This window comes from Echeneis naucrates, chromosome 7, assembly GCF_900963305.1.
Source record: "Echeneis naucrates chromosome 7, fEcheNa1.1, whole genome shotgun sequence".
In the NCBI taxonomy this organism is placed as follows: Eukaryota; Metazoa; Chordata; class Actinopteri; order Carangiformes; family Echeneidae; genus Echeneis; species Echeneis naucrates.
In genome coordinates, this window is record NC_042517.1 from 1,753,480 (window position 1) to 1,771,400 (window position 17,921).

The following is a 17,921-nucleotide window of genomic DNA, read 5'->3' on the forward strand; positions in this document are numbered from 1 at the left end:
GTTGTGCATTATCGGGAAACCTTTCAACCCACTGACATTACTGCCAGCGGCGGGAAAATGGAGGCGGCTGATGAAGGCAACATGAACGGAAACAGACCTGTGACCTTTATGTTACAGAAACTATCTGCAGCCATGACAGCTCCCCGTCACTTCACCTCTTCTCTGCCTCGCTCTCTCTGCCTTCTGTTTCAGCCATCAGATCACGCTGATGTTTTCATTTCCGTCGTCGTTCGTGTCGTCACACAGACGCCTCATGAAGGATGAGAGTGCAGCTTCAGAGCAGCAGAAGCCTCGCTGTTTTTGTGCTCAGCGCAAAATCTATCAACAAGCATGAAAGAGAGCACAACAAAAGTGCATATAGGAGCGAGCTAGACATGTTTGGGTTTTGGGAGAGGATCTTCCAGCATGGAAGGAATCAAACTGTTCAGAAGCTCTTCAGCGGGTGAATGTGAATGTTTCTTCACAGCAAAGGATCCATAGTCATCTCCAGAAACTTCAGTCCTTTTTGTTTATTAATGCATTCAATCATGCAGCTGCCAGGTAAGGCTGAGCAATTAGACACGGCGGGGATTTAGCAAGTCAAATGAGTGGAATAATTCACCGCTATCTCGTACAGAAGCTCTCCGAAGTTTTTGCCGATATTTGTGCTGATTTATTTCCAAAATATGATGAGAGGATGGAAATGTGTACAAATGAGACTTGATACGGAGCGAGAAGGTTCGTGCTTCAGTGAAAAAGAACATCATCAGCATTTCAGATTTGAGAGTTATTAAAATGCTCCAAAATCTTTCACTGGCCCTTTTCCTTCCTCTGACACGCTGCTCTGCTCTGAATTTACTCCTCCTGCTCTCCGAGATAAACACACGAGATGTACGCTCTTTCCAGCATCGCATGACGAGCCTGAACGCAGCTGCTACTAAATTTAAAAAGAGGCTGCTGAATTCTGCAGCCTCTTCTTCCACTCATACGTTCAGTTTGATTTAAAAGTGACTCTCACACATTTTAAACATTTATCCCCTCGTGTGATCGAGCCAGAAGGACGAGGGCTGCAAACAAAGCTGAAGTAGATTTTACAGGATTTATTATTTGCTTTTTGCGCAGCAGGCCTGACCCGCGGCCTCCGTGTCAATATTCCCTGAATCCAGCGTTCCCCCTCAGCTGTCCTCGTACAGGGGGGTAATCACGTGTGAAATTAGTCTGGAATGGGTCCGATGGTGCTCCTCGTCTCAGCGGATAAATCTAAGGCCCATCTAATTACGACGGGGGAGCAGCAGAGACCGATGACCTGCGCCACATTTATCTGCCGCTAATCAGGATCATCGGTGAGGGGGAAATTGTGAACGTGGCATTTTGGCGGTGAGTTATGGAGCCATTAAGGCTGTAAAAGAGGGCAGCTTGCACTATTTTTAACACCTTGTTGTTGGAAACTGCCAACTTTGGGCAATTTGAGTCAGTTTTGTGCAGAAAACGGAGCTTGTCTGTTTTCCAACCCTTTAATTCCTGCTGGTGGATGTTTGATTGCCTTCAGCTCAGTTACAGGCTGAGATGTGAACACGATAATTACATTTACATACATTTACATTTATTCCAAAGAGACACCGAAACTTCAGTGAAACTTCAGGCGTGATGCGACGTGAAGCAGAGGGTGTTTTCGTCACACGGGGCTGTGAAACGTAACTCAACACACTAACTGTTGTGATCCAATCAGATCTCTTCAGCTGAGCTGCCTTTTTCATAGTTAATATCTGGAAATGCAGCACGTGGTGGCTGAACCTCTGCCGGCCACACTACAACAGGACGGATGGAGCTGAAGAATCTTTGGAGTTTGGAGTTAGAACGCCATCTTCTTCTCCACACGTTCATCACATTCTCCCGCTGCTCTTCTTCTTCTCGCCAACGAGGTTGCTTTCTCCTCCAACGACTGAACTCCATTTTCTTTTCTCATTCACTCCTCTTCAGTTTTCCTTTCTTCCTTCCTCCCCCGCTCATCTCCTCTCCTCCTCCTCCTCCTCCTGCATCTGCAATTTAATAACCCATTGTTCTGCAGCTACATTTCATTTCCCCTTTCTTGCTCTTTCTTTGTTCCCCCTTTTCTTCAAATCTAATTAATTGCATTTGCATATGAATCCCTTTTTGTTCTGAGACTCTCCTGTTGTGTTTGAACCAGTCGGACCTTTTCAGGGACATCAGGAACCAAAATACAACCTGATTTGATAAAACAGCAGCTTGTTTCAATTGGATTAGATTAGATTAGATTCAACTTCATTGTCATTGCAAAAATAAGGACAAGGAAATGCAGTTTAACATCTAACCAGTAGTGCAATCATTAAAAGTGCTTTTCTTTATTGTGCTGCTTAAAACACAGAATACTGTATGATCATGTTAGATCACTTAACAAATCAGGTTCTGAGGACTCAGTAGTTCATAAAAATAGTTTAATTATCCGATCAAAGCCTGGCAGGATAACATGATGCAGCCCGGGAATATTTACAGGCCAACGAGGAAATTAAAGTGACGTGAGTCCAAAAATGTAACTTCAGAAAAGTTCTGGTATTTCTAAAAAGACTCTGAATAACATCAGACGAGAAAAAGACACGACTTGAAAAATAAAAACCCCGGAGACGCCTGGAGCTGCTGGGACTTTTTGAATATTTGGTGCATTTGTTGCAGGTGGGAAATCAGAGCTTCTTACAGTGTTCACCTGCTGCAGAGTTTCAAATCTTGCATTCCAATTTGGCATTTTAGCGGCGAGCTGAGAGTTTCCAACCTGCTTCCTGTTTGCTCTTTTCTCACCACTGATCACCATCACAATTGATTTTAAACTGCTGCTTTAAAGTGACAGTGTGAATGAGGCCTTCCGTCGTCTTCTCTAGCCCTCCTTCCTGTTACAGTAGAATTTCACGCCTTCTCTCTTTTTTAATTATCTTCCATCTCTGTTTGTGTCATACTTTTCTTGCACACTGTCAAGTGTCAAAGGAGTGTGTGGCTGCATGTTCGGACAGCCTTCCTCAAAGATTGGTTCTTCGCCACAGTCTCTCCTCGCTTTGTTGTCTTCTCCTCTCTGTAACATCTCACACGCGTTAAATTGGTCTTCAGACGAAATCTCAGGTCGAGAGCGCTTTGATTTATTTTTCTTCTTCTTGTTCTCTTTTTATCTGAGCTGCACAAACACCCCTGATGGGATTTTAATGAATTCCAATATTTCTAAAATAAACTAAATTAGTGTCGGGCAGCATCGCTGCAAGAGCTAATGAAAAGCAGAGCGTCACATGGCTACATATGTACGCTTAACATAAGGTGAGAAAATATGTTTAACACAAGATGTATATCATCTCTGAGCTTTAAAACAGATTCTATGCTTCAGAAACACGATGTAGGTTGTAAAAATAGTCCTGCGGGAAAGTCGGCACACTGTTTTTTTGATAAATATGAAGACTTCTGAGTTCAGACAGAGTTTTTATAAACAATCAGCATAAACTAATAAAGGATGCTAACTATGCTGGATCTGACTGAGGCCGAGCTTTGTGGACACTCATCAGTATCAGCCACCATCAATTATAAGTCAACAAGCAACATAATCCAATAAGAACGCTAATCGCTCTGATTCGGCCTCTGGCCGCATACTTTCAAACACTTCTTCAGTTTCTCTGTGGAAAAACATTCACCACATCCCATTTTAACAGCAGTAAATATTATTTATGTGCAGAGAGACGCTGTACTGCTCATTGAAGATTCTTTGTTGGTTTTAAGCACTCCATTTTTTGTGCTGATCATCTTTTTGAAGCAGACTCTGTGGAAGGAAGGAAAGAAAGGCTGAATACTGAAATGTGCACCGGTCCAGACATGAAAAGCTCCATCCAGGAAATACACAGGACCATCGTTCCAGATGGATCTATTTTGTGTTCACTGTGTCGCCGTCAAAAACAACACAAACCTCTGTCGAACTCCTTAAATATGAAATGAACATATTTTCATCACAATCACACATGCTCATATATCAGACTCCACACTGCTCCCTACTGCATGCAAATCAAGTGCCCCCCCCCCCCGAGCCTAAAAATCAGGAGGCCTGCTGGTAAACGGTGTGACCGGGCCGGGGGGGTGCTAAGTGTTCTGGCCAGGCAGAGCAGAGATTAGACGTGATGATGGTAAATGGTTTGGCTCTGTTTCCCCATCTGAGCCCCTCATTAGGGGAAAATGGCTCCCAGTGCACACACTGCCCCCCCCCACCAGGAACATGCCCCGTCTGTGCGTGGCTTCATATTTCCATCTAATCTCCCGTCGCTGTGCAGAAATGATGCATCGCTGTCCAACCACATGTTGCTCCGCCACATCCACCAGATGTTTCTGGCCGAACGCCGTCGCATCTGCTGTGAGACCAATTATTTTCATTTTTGTCTCGTCAAACATGACGTTTTTCAGCATCATGATGATGATTCCACAGCGACTTCCTGCCGCAGAGTCGGGATCTGTACTCCTAAACCACCAGCCGCGCCCGTGATCCTGCTCACCACCTGCTGCTAAATCTATTCATCACAAATATTGTTATTATGATCATTTCCGCTGTGGGCCACTGCTGATGGGAATCGTCTGGTCTAATACTATAAAGATAAGTTCAGGCCCAGCTCTATTTGTGGAATATCTTGAGATGAAAACAAGCACATGCAGCTTTTAAGCCGAACAAAAATCGAATTTGGAGGTGAAGGTGAATCTGAGCTGCTCTGTGTCTGTCAATCAAAAAGTAGCCACGCCCCCTAGTTCATCCTCTGCTTTATGGTTTATTTCTTTCTAAAAAGCATCATGTCGTGAAGACTTAAACCCCATTTTCCCATACACTTCAACACAATCTCTTAGCTCCTTACAAATGAAAAACTTTCTGTTATTTCCTGCATCATAAAAAAAAAAAAAAAAAAGCGGCTGCTGTCTGCTGAGAACTGGATGTGAGAACGTGAACGTGAAATCGGACAGCGTCCAGCTGGAGTTTGGTTTTTCAGCTTCAGCGTTTCCAAATTATTCTCGCATCCCAACATGGATCTGCATTTATCTGACTCGTGGCCTCAGACCTTTTTTTTAAGCAGTTTTGACTGAGCAAGGAGTTCACCGCGGAGCTGGAAATGGAAATGATGAGTCGATAAAAGAAAACAAACAAACAAACAAAAACTAAATCATTTTATTATTATTATTGAATTCTGTATCTTTGAATGTTTTTGCAGATTTTAATTCATTTATTTATTCAGTTGCTGTTTTTGATATCATGAATTAGTTCACGTTAAAGTTCAGTGATCGCTGTGGATTTTTCTGCCGACCTGCATTTTCACAGTCAGACTGTACTGAAGTCTATGGGAAAAGGGGCCTGCTTCTCACTTGATTTACGAGTTGGTTATGGTTTCAGCCCAGAGTTTTGAGCTGATTAGATATTCTTATTTGAGTTCTTCATTTTACTTTGCGCCCATCTGTTCCAACCTACGACCTTCAAACTTGGCAAACACAGACTGGACTGAAATATAACAAGACGTGGCATGATTGTATGTTACTAAGAGCGATAAAAGCTTTGTGAGGAAAATCTGACCTCTCACTCGTGCTGGCTACGTTGAACCACTTAAATAAAATGAACAGTTGAAACATTAAAACTCCACTTCAACGCAGATTCAGTCTGATGAAAACACAAAAAAAGCAGCAAACAGAGACGTGTGGTGAAGGAGGAGAGAAAATGATTCGAATCCAAGAAGGAATGTTTTTTACAAAAAGGGAAATAAAGCTAATTGAAATAAAATCTTAACTTGGGCCGGTTATGATAATAAGCCAATTCAATCAGCTTCCCTAATTCAGGACCTAATGTCCACAATGAAGCGGATATCAGGAGCAAAGAAGAAAATGAAATCAATAAAGAGCACCTCCTCCAAGTCCACGTGGCGGACGGACGGCCGAACACGGTGACGGTGTGATGAGGCCATTCATGTGATTAATGGAACGCCAATGATCGCTTCATGGAACGACGAGGAAACAGACCCACATCAAGTCCTGATCCAGATTCCTCAACAACACAATAAAGGCTAAATTTATTTTCACATCAGACCCGACACAAAGCTTCAGGTGTCACTCCTTTCAGCTCCGGTCCGAGAACGTCCTCATCCTTCCTCCACGTGCTGATAGATCGGTGTCTTATATCGACGTCGGATTCATTTTTGGACAGCTTTCAAAATCTAGCCTCAAGACGCACGGATCCGATTCTATGCCAGGGAAGAATGAATGAAATAGGCAGAGTCACGGGCCTCATGTGGTCCGGTTTGATTCCATCAGTGATATCTGCCGACTTTTACCCTCAGGGAGGAGGTGGGGGGGGGGGGCTCCGGGCTTCAGTCCTCAGAAGAAAGACCCAATTATCTGACTCTGCTGTTCCCATCCAACTCTATCAAAGTGAGAGCTGGGGGGAGAGTTAAACCATCAGCACACAGCTGGAGTGTGACTGCAGGCGCATTGCTGCCCCCCCGTCCCAAAAAAAAAAACCCCAAAAACAAAAAGAGAGCATCGACCCAGATGCTCCAGATCACCACCAAACTAAACTAAATAAGCCATTTCATTTCTACTGTGCAAGGACGTTATTTCCCCCGATGCAGCCAAGAGCACAATTTTTCTGCCCCCCCCCCACATCACGTTTCATGGTGCAATTTTTGGTCCCTTTCCTCTTAGAGCTAATGGACAGAAGAAAGAATCCTGTCAGTTCACAGCAACAGCGTCTGCTTTGTGTCTCCGCAGTTTTCGATTTCAGGCAAAACACAAACAGCCCTCTGATTATATTTCTATTTCATTTATAGAAGATAGCTTCCTTTCAGTCCTCTCAGTCTTGATGACCAGCCGAGATAAACAAAAACAATGCAAAATTGCCATTTTTGAGTCATGAGACTGATGAAATGTGTCTTAATTCACAGTAATTTGTTTCAGGAAGGTCAAAATTTAATTATTTTTTTTTTTTTCTGTTGATTAAATGACCGCCTTTCCCCGAATGTTCATCAAATCTGAAAAATAAAACCAGAAAAATCTAAAGTTTCAAATCCAGCACAAGGTCTTCGTTCTTGAAGGGCCTTCACCCTAACCCTAACCCCCCTTCGTTCCACCGCAGATTAAAACCTTCACATCTGAATCCTAATTTTTCGCAGCACAACTTCTTCGAGCTGAACAGCCAGAGGCTCAAAAAACAAAAACGGTTCTTCTGGGTTTTCACTACTTGTACTTTTTGAACTGAACATGTTCAAAAGCCTTGAGGACTTCAATGCCACTTTTCAAAAAGCCTCCTGAGTGCACGAGTGACAATCGGGTATCTCATTTATCAAAGCCGAGTTCGAGAGCTGAGTGCTTTCTGAAAGTAGAGCCAGGGAGGATGGGAAACTGAAATCCAAAGTATAGATCTTAATTTCTCTGATATCTGATCAATGAAAGGTCATATTAACTGCTGCCTTTATTTTTATACTAATAGATGATTTCCATCTTAGCTGCACTCAGTGTGAACCGCAGCATCAAACCATCTGCAGAAGATTCAGGTCACAGGGAGAAGAGAGGACATTGCTCTCTTCTTTCTTCCTGTATTTGGATTTTTTATTTTATTTTATTATTTTTTTGGACGCACGTCAACCTCGACTCAGCGTTACGAACACAGTGAAAATCAGTTTTGGTGAACACACACACACACACACACACACACACTGTTCAGAGCGGATTACCCTTCAGAATAAATAAACAAGATAAACTGTCCAACCTGCAGCCTGTTTAGCAGCAGAGATCCAGATAAACAGGCAGAGAGTCCAGCCACACCCCGATCAGACAAAAGTCCAGTTCAAATGCCAGATCTGCTCCACAGCAGATGGTCCAAACCAAACTCACCGGCTTATGTTTCAGGGACGTTTGAAAGGACATAATAACACTGTAACAGCAGTAATACCATTCATTTATTATGTGTACAGGGAAAAAACGATTTATCTGACGACTCCTCCTCCCCCGTTAAAGGTGGACCTCCATGTATTATAGTGATACAGGGAAGGCATCAAAGGTCTCAGTCCACAGAGCCTTAAAAGCATCCAGACTTTGTGATGCCACGCCCACCTGAGCTCTTACCTGAAACCTGCTCTACCCAACAGTCAGCGGATCAGGAGGCGCCGAAAAGCAGGAATTTTTATAGCGTGCCTAAAAAGTGTTTGTGCAGCAGTGACCGACGTCCATCACTCCCACTAAATTAGAGCTCTCAGAAAAATGTCCAAAACGTCTCCAAATGTTTTGTTTTTTTTTTTTTATTAAACCAGCTGCAGAATCTTTTCATGTTCGGACACATTACGTGCCACTTTTCATTTTAAAAGCAGGAGATACGTGTCAAAACACTCCTCCGGTGCTCGAATGTCAGAGGCAGACAAACGCAAAGAAAAAAAAAAACTGTCTCAAAGTAAGAAAATAGTTTTTAACAACTTCAAGTTAAAAAGAGATCACCGAACGTCAACTGAAGTTTCTGCGCACTGACGCAGCGTTTATTCTAAGAGGGAATATTTCCCAGCAGCCATTGCGCTGGAGAACTCACACACCGTCCTGACGAAGCGAGAACCTCCTTTTAATTATTACTTTTATTTTTATTACAGATATTAAATCAATATTGAAATAGTTCCTGGTTACTTTTTCAGTTGCAGCTGAACTTCAGAATGTTTTATTTGAGTACACAACAAAGTCTTCAAGTCTTTTTCTGCTGAAATTCAACTGAAGTGTTTGAACGGACTGTTTTTTCTGCCCTCGGTGCGTTCAGACCTTTTTGGAACAGCATTTTTTGAACATGCACTTGGCGAGAAAATAAAATGAAAATCTCTGTCTGAGTCCTTTCAGGCAGAAAACAGCTGAATCTGATGGTTCCCCAGCCGGTTGGCGGTGCTTAAAGTTTAACAGCACGTTATTATTTTTCCTCCTTCTTCTTTCTTTTCCGTTCCCTGATGCGTTTTTGTTGTTAAGGAACTCAACACTTTGAAGCCAGAGAGCCGATGCTCGGGGATGGCGATGTCCTAAAATGCACAGCGTAGATCTGTCAGTTGTTATGGAAACAGCATCCCCTTTTTTCTCTTCCCCAAAAATCCCTTCAGGAATCACTTTTTCCCCATCACAAAAAAAAAAAAACAAAAAACTGCTCCGTCCTCGCGTCTCTCTTTCTGCAGACTGCTTGGTGCTGATTCCTGCCTGATGCTTCAGGCTCCCTGCGGTCCAAAATCTTTTTTTTTTTTTTTGCCCGCAGCGCTCAACAGATGCACACAGGAAGTCCAGCTTGCGACTATTACCCCTCCTGCACTGCGGCAATCTGCCGCCTGCCGTTCAAACGTCACAGTTCCGAGTTGAACTTTTTGGATCGTGACAAACTAATGAGCCTCGTGTCCAAACAACAACCAGATGACATCAAATGTACAAAAGGTCTCCAAACTTTAACACTTCCTGTCACAGAGATATTTAAGTTTCAGCAGATTGAAGCCTTCGGTCACCAATTTGTGTGCGTAAATATGAAACACCTTCCACAAATGCCAAATAAAAATGAGCCCACTTGTAAAACGATCTTGCAAATTTAAAATTGATTTGCAGATAAACAAGAAAGTAAAGATGATGTATGAATCCTTTTAAAGATAAACTGAAGTAAAGCAGGGTGTAAAGTTAAAACTAGAGCCTGTAATCCTGCTCACACGTTAATGCAAACAGTAAAAGAAGAATCTGGGAAATTTTAAAACTATCATGTGGATGAAGTAAGTGACAGTAAATGATAAATGAAGGGGTGCAGTCCGTTTCTATTATCTCAACCGCCGGACAAATCCCAGAATTCCTCTGGGTCCTGGCCACTTTCCGCTTTCCTCCCTCCGTCACACCTGACACATTAAAAACCACCACAAGTGTTTAGACGCTGACAACACGACGAGTTATCAAACATTGCATCTTTCCATCTGGCTCAGAAAGCGACCGCAGTGGCTCTCACACAGAGAATAACAATGATCATCATCGGAGTCACGATCGTAAACAAAAAGGATGACCCTCCACATCATCGCTCTTTAATATCAACACTACTTCAGCCAGCAGGGTCGCAGTTTGAACATTTTGTACATGGAAATGAAGCCCAGATGAAATTCTAATTATTCTCCCAAATTGGACGCGTGCACATTTTGGATGCAGAGATAGTCGGTGACTGGAACTCATTGTTTGGTTAATTTGGCTCCTGTTGAGGGAGCTTTTCATTTATTTATTTTTTTATTATTATCTTTTTTTTGTTTTGTTTTGTTTACCACCCACTGTCCTGTCACTCTCCACGAGCTGGTTCAGAGATAAAAAAGCAAAAAGCACTAAGAAAAGAAATCAAGTGTTTCACTGAGGTGACGGATAAAAAAGCCGAAGATGTCAACTTCTTTTCAAATTTCATGCAGCTTTCTTGTCACATATCACCGGCGTTACCCATGATGCAACTCTAGGCCAGGAGTGAGCAACGCAGAGAGCGAGCTGTGGAAAATACACTGTCTCTGTTCTTATCTACTTCTTTCCAGTACAACAATAATTTCAGAATTTAATCAGTTTATAAATCAGTTTATAAAATAATACATCCGAAAAAAAAAAAAAAAAAAAAAAAACAGGCGTTTGTATATATATATTTTATTTCTCTGAGGAAGAAAATCATTTAACTCGACTGGGAGTGAAGAAGACAGAACAGAAAACTGAAAATCCAGATAAAAATCGAATTAATTACAGCCCAATTTCTGTGAAAACAAACTCCATGAGGCGAGCGAAAGAAAAACGATCTGCGCTAAAACAATAAAATTCTGCGATGTTGTACATGCTGGAATAGTTCACATTGTACCTACTTTTGTACCTGACTGTTGCCAGCTGAAAAGTCAGTTTAATGAGTAAAAAACAAACAAAAAAAACAGCACGGAGGAGCGAGCTTAAAAAAAGGTTCTTGTCTAACTTGAAGGTTTTAATTATGTTGCAGCAGGACTGTGATATTTTATTACTGACTCAGATCAGAAGGTTAGAGCTCTGGAGTGGTTTATATAGAATTTCATATCAAGCAGGAGGAAGCCAGCAGAATTAATACAGTGCTGCTACTTGTTGGCTGTTCAGTCTGTTGAGGCATCTGGGACTCTGCCAGTGATATAGAAGTTTTTTTTATGTGCAGCTGTGGTTGAAGCCGAGGACGGACAATTAGAGTCTGCTCAGAAAAAGAAAACAGAAGAAGAAAAGAAAAAGAACCAGCTTCCAAGCTCATTAAGCTCGTGGATGTAAAACATCAACAGGGTTTTTATTTAAAGCTCCCAAGACCAGACGCGTCCAAGGCCAAAAGGAGGAGGAGCCTCCGTTGGCCACGCCTCCGACCTTCGTTCTATTGAATGGTAACAAAAACAAAAAGATACTCGAGCAAAAGATAACAAAGTCACACACACACAGTTTCCTGGTTCAATATGACATACATGAACAGACAGCAACTGCCAACCAGGCCAACTCATGACTGCACACACACACAGACACACAACTGCACAAAACACCCACGTTTCCACCTACACTTTATTCAATCAAATCCACCGGGGAATGCTGCATACACACACACACACACAAGCGCTCATGACACACACATGACCAGACAGTTGCCTGCCAGGCTTTCGACAAAAACATCTACGCAATCTGGCATACACACAAACACACACACACACACAGACACGCACAGATGAGCTCAGGGCAGCTCGAGTGCTTTCAGAGATCACCTTGAAGACTCGATGCTGGAATTTTGTGGCTGCAGCAACTTATCACTTATCCTGATTTATCCCAGAATGCTTTTAGAGGTCTGACGACGTAAAAAATGTTTGATACTCCCAAAGAAGAGAAAAGAAAAAGGCTGAGTGCATTCAGCATCAGCAGACTGTGGCGGCTGTAGAGCCGTGATAACCGATCCCATCGCCTCTGTCTTACCTTATGATGACGTACATGACCAGGAAGTTTCCCACCAGGCCGATGACGCAGACGATCATGTAGACGACCACGATGGTGACCTTCACCCCCGTCGGCAGCAGGGCGTCGGTATCATTGTAGGCGCCGGTGAAGTTGTTCTGGAAGAGCGAGTCGTTGTAAAACTGCAGGTGGCCCAGCTCGGCCAACAGGAAGTCGTCGGGGTAGTCCATCTCGGGCCGAGAGCACGGAGCGTCGCAGACGGTCTGAAAGGAGGAAGTCGAAAAGAAGTCATCATCATAGATTAAGGGCCTTATGTGATGTAATACATTCTGCAAAAGAGACACAACTGTACATTTTTATTTTTTTATGAATAAATTTAAAAAAGAAAAGAAAGAAGCTACCAAACACTTTTGTTTCATCACTGTCTACCTCCTCCTTCGTTAGCTCTGCATGCCATTTCCGGTCTTTCCCCAATCAGTCAGTCAGATCTCTTAATTTAAGGCGTTCAATGAATAATTGAAAGTACGTCCCCTTTTATATTCAGTCTGTGAAGGATGAGCAGCACAGCTATTAAAAATAAAAAAAACTCTCTTTGTGGATTACATGGTGACCTCATCAGGCCGCGACACCCCGGATGTCCACTGAAGCGGTGAGTCAGGCAGCTCGAGTGCTCAGATGGCGCGCTGGAAAAACCGAGATCAACAAGTGGGATGCTGAAAAGCCGCTGTGCTAAACTGTTGAGATGCAGAAGCTGTCTGCAAACACCACCAACCAGAAAAGCTGTAGCTCGATCAGAATAGATCCACTGCCCCTTCATTTTTAAAGGGCCGGGGATAAATTAGGTAGTGTGGGGGCATCAGACAAACAGAAGAGCAAAACTTGTGTACGTGTTTACATCGTACCTTCGACAAGAGAAAAGGGCGCAGGAGGCGAAGGGTACCTCCTTAGCTTCCCTCCTAAGACCTGAGCTTGGTCCGAACAACAACCAGAAGGAGACGACGGCACTGTAAATGCAAATGTTTATCACAATGTTCATCACGTGTGCGACAGAGTTGGTGCTGATTAAAGTGGTGCTGGAATTTTCCGGACGGCACTGCAGAGGAATAATAAAGCTGCACCGGCTCCACTCCCTTTCCCTCTGCAACACCCCCTTCACCGCCAGCTGCAGCAGCATCAGCAGCAGCAACGCATCAGAATGCCGCCACAATCCAGCTGTCCCCCCCCCCCCCCCCCCCCCCCTCCCCCGCTCCCTGTCTGATCATGAATATTCATCAGATCAAAACAGCAAAGTAACTCCAACGCCGTGTTGATGAATTTCCCCGGGGGCTGCGTCCGTGCATGAGACACTCACGGGTTACACCACGTTCAACTCACTCTCTGATTCTTCGTTTGCTCCCCCCTCCTTCCCCCACCCTTCCCAACCACCATCTCCCTGACATCCACACTCTCCATTCTGACTTTGCTTTCGCTCTCTGACCGTGTACGTGTTGCTGTGTGTGTTTTGGCTGCCTGAGTGTGCGTTGATGAATTAGCTGTTAAACTTAGAGCCTCAAGTGTGTGTCCATGTAAGGCTGCAGTGCCCCTCTGGGTGGGCCGCCGTACCACTTCCACTACATGTGAGACAAAAAAAAGTCCTAATGAAGCTGCTGTCCTTTTTCATTATTGCCTGCAGCAGCACAAGGTGCACGTTGGACAGAGCGAAGCTGCAGACGCTCGGCACTTAAAATGCTGCATTTTGCTGTCAAGTTGTGATCCCTGACGTAACAACAATGCAATAATATTCACTTTGGTATTTCAACACCATTTCCAACCTCCAATGGCAAATAGTGATCTGATCCATGTGGGTCGTTTTGTGTTTGTTTCAGCTTCCATGGCGACAGAGAGGGACGGGAGGAGTCCACAACAGTGAGGACACAAACTGGACACGTTAAGGAAAACCGTCAGTGTTCTTCAAAACAGAACATTTTATTTGACTGACTTCTTTGGTCCTTCAGATGCAGCTGACATATTGGACCTTCTGTTTCAGGGCAGTGAAGGCTCCAACAGCTGAGGAAGGTCCATACCGGCTAATTTCAGCCTTTTTAGCCGAAGGAGGTGATCTCTGAACTGAACTGAAATAAAAACAATGGCAATATTTCCATCTTTTGTTTCCAACAATTGCAGCTGACGTAGTAAAGATCCACATTATTGCTACACAGCAATAATGTACCGCCTCACCTTTCCAGCAAAAGTTCAGCCAACTGCACCAGTTTTGCAGATGAGGTTGTGTTTTGTTTTGTTCTGTAGATGTGTGAATTGGTTTCTAAACACAGTAAAGCTGCATTTCATGTCATGAAGGCAGCTCTGAAACTGCAGCCGCGACCCGTCGGTGACTCAAGGAGCAGAAATTTGTACCAGGAAATCATTCTGAGAGCTCAACAGTAAACATCCTCGAAGCTGGAGCGCGAGGAGGACGGAGTCATTAAAACGAGCACCGGATCATCATAACACAAACAGTTGTCCTGAAGTCCAAACAGTTCAGGTAAAGCGTGGAGGAAGATGCATTTTCTGCTTATTATTGGCCTGTCAGCGGCCGGAGACATTTCTACACCGATAAAGCTGATAAAGAGTTCTATTCCTGTTTCCAGCGCAGCAAAAATCTGCAATATTTTCCAATCTGGCTGAGAAATTAGTGAAATTAGTTCTAATTTCTAGAGAAAGGAAACAGCTTTGTTTGAGTTTCCAATTTAAAATCTACATAAATGAAAGGAAAGGAGGAAAGAGAGAGCGTGTTGTCAGGGCGAGACGCGATTATTCATCAATATCTGCTCGTAAATTAGGCGGTGCATTACTGACGTGCTGAAACACACACACTGACACACACACACACACACCCAGATAGGCAGCAGTGTTTGTGCAGTTTTTGCTGAAGTGCACAACGGGTTCCCCGGCTTCACAGATCTGCACGTGTCAACAACACGTCTTCCCAACAACTCAGAAACAGAGTCACATCTCTCCTTCTGATGACTCAAATATTGTTGACAAATCCTAATCCTGGAGTCGGACCACACACTGTGCATCCCTTTTCTAGGATGCTGAAGAAGAACACATAGTGCTCTAATTTTAGGAGTAAGTGGACATTAAGTTGATACTGTTTGGTCTTAAATCACTCACTTTCTTGATTAGCTTAAATTAGCCTGACTGTTGACCGGCTGCGCTCCTCCATTAAAGGTCACTGTGTTTTTATTTAAAGTGTTGATATCAGAAAGAACATACATTTATGGTTTTCAGAACCAAAACACATCTCTCAGGACGGCGAGCCAATCAGAAGAGAGCGTCAGCAGATTAAAGAGAAAGAAGTCGAACAAAAGTCCTGAGAGATGATTTTAAGGCTGCAAGGCCTTCCAAAATACACAGAACCCAAACGCATCTCACTTTGGCCAATATGGGACTTTTAGGCATTTGGAACTCCACCATGATGCAACTTGAACATGCAAAGGACTCAGGAGAAATCTGAGCACAAACCAACTCAGCATTTAAAAGCCAAACAGAATCATGATGCTCTGAGAACAGTAACACCGGCCTCGTTTCTCAGAATGGTTTAAATCCCTCAAACTTTGGAGGCCATTCATCATCCTGTTAGACTCCGCCCTCCCAGTTCATCAGGTCTTTTGGAAACAATTTCAGTAAACCTGGAATCCTGGTAAATGTAAATGTCGTTCCTGTAAATGTCCTCATTTCCCCAAAACCAAATAAATAAACACCAACAACAACAGTCAGGTTTTCAATTCATTAAAGGGGAAGTTCTGCTGCTGTCAGTCAACACAAACACACAAACACACACTAATAAGTCCCTAAACATTTCAGTCAGAGCAGGTGTGTGAACTCAACACGCCTCCTGCACTCACAACTTCCATCACTGTGCAGCCGGTCACCTGAACGCACCACGAGATGAAGCAAAAACACTTTAACTGCAGACTCACACAACACACACACACACACACACACACACACACACACACACACACACACACACACACACACACACACACTATCAGTATCTACACAATGTGTTATGGCAGCTTTCAGCTCAGCTCAACATAAACACACTGACACACTGCAGATTTGTGCTTTTGTGTGTGTGTGTGTGTGTGTGTGTGTGTGTGTGTGTGTGTGTGTGTGTGTGTGTGTGTGTGTTGTGTGGTCCGCGAGACGCGCGCACCGTTTCCGTGCACGTGCGTGTTGGAGATGTAGTTGCACCATCTTACCTTTCTGCTGCCAGCAGCTCCAGAGACAGAGGACAAAGGACAGAGGACACCCCCGCTGGAAGTTGTTGTCCCCCTCTCCTTCCCTCCTTCCCTCCTTCCCTCCTTTCCTTCCCTCCTCCTCTGCGGTCCTGCTCTCTCTCTCTCTCTCTCTCTCTCTCTCTCTCTCTCGGTTCAGCTTTGCTCTCTTTAATTTCTCCGTTTGCACCAAGTCGTGGTCCGAACCTGAATCCTGCTTCTCTCTCCCCGCCAAAAGAAGAGATAAATAAAAATAATAAAAATAGAAATAAAAATGAAGACACTCCCCCCTCCTCCTCCTCCTCCTCCTCCCAGCCCCGCCCCTCAAGAAAAAACAAAAATAAAAATAAATAAAAACCCGAACCCGGTCCGTCAGTCAGTCAGTCCGGCTCAGAAGACGAAGGGGAGAGAAAAACCCGACTCACCTCCTCCAGTCAACATCAGCTGGCAGGCAGACAGGGAGGGAGGGAGGGAGGGGGAGAGAGAGGTAGAGACAGACAGGAGGGAGAGAGAGAGAGAGAGGAGGGGTCTGCTGAGATAAAGATGCAGCCAAGCGCTCAGCTTCTTCCGTGCTCTCTTTATCTCCCTCTCTCTCCATCACCAGACACTGTGCACATTTGGAAGTGTGTGTGTGTGTGTGTGTGCTGGACTTCTGCACATTGTGCATCAGTATGTGTGTGTTTTTATGTGACTCTGAAGGAGGAGCACCTTCCCTTTAATCTCATTATCGTTCCCGTCTAACAGAAAACGTGCTGATATCAGATTTGTGCTGGGTGAAATTCTCCTCCACTTGTGTTGTGAGCACCGCGCTTTGGGCATCAGGTGAATATTCACTCAAACAGTAAACACAACGCACAGCGTGGGGACGATTCTGAGGTTTGTGATCTGTGTCGACTTCTGCGTGTCCAAATCTACTAAATCGAAGCCACCATGGGGTCAAATTCAACCATCAAAGGACCACGAGCTCGGAGCCCCGTCACGGAGGCTCAACGAATGTTTTCATTGTCAGCTGTCCAAAATCATTTCAAAGAGGCATAAAGCAAGATTATACCATGAGCACTTCAACGCTACGCTTTCATCCAGCTCCCACATGAACTGGCTTCCTGATCTCGAGGCCCAGATCAGGCCTGACTGTGCCCTGAACCTCAGAAGTACAAATACTTTGTTACCGTGCTTGAGTAGATTTTTACTTCAGAATTTATTTTACTCCCAGCATCCTACATTTATACACAAAAACGTGTTTTCTACTCCTTACAGTGCAAAAACAGACTTGTTATTTTTTTTTTTTTTAAACCTCCACAGATGACAACACGACGTAAAAGCACACGTAGACGAACTAGCGAGCGAGAGGGGGGGGGGGGGGGCAGGAAACCGGGGGAAGAAGTCGAGTGAGACGGTAGAGAGACAACCGGATGTATTCATGGGATGTTTTTGTTTTATTTAACTTGTCAGCATGTAGAATCTGAATCTGGAAACACACATTGTCACATTGTCGGACATTGTGCCGACATGCTAACAAGGAAGGGCCTTGAAATCATGTGGCTGCGTCATTTAACCGTCTGAAATGGGATTCAAATAAACACTGACCTTAGCATGCTAACCAGTTAGCCGCAGCGTGTTTCATCGCTGAGTTGGCTGTTAATTGATTTTTTTTTATATCAGTTTTTTTTTTTTTTAATTCCAATCAAAGAAATGAAAAACCAATCGCTCTATGAGACGACT

General features: G+C 43.8%; 1 protein-coding gene across 1 annotated transcript in view; it reads right to left on the reverse strand.

Annotated features, from left to right (window-relative positions):
• oprl1 (opiate receptor-like 1) overlaps positions 1-12,167 on the reverse strand; it is a 30,807-nt gene extending 18,640 nt beyond the window's left edge. The window contains exon 1 of the mRNA XM_029506215.1: positions 11,959-12,167. Coding sequence (XP_029362075.1) covers positions 11,959-12,167 — 209 coding nt within the window. The remainder of the gene's footprint in view (positions 1-11,958) is intronic.
• Between the last annotated feature and the right edge of the window lie 5,754 nt (positions 12,168-17,921).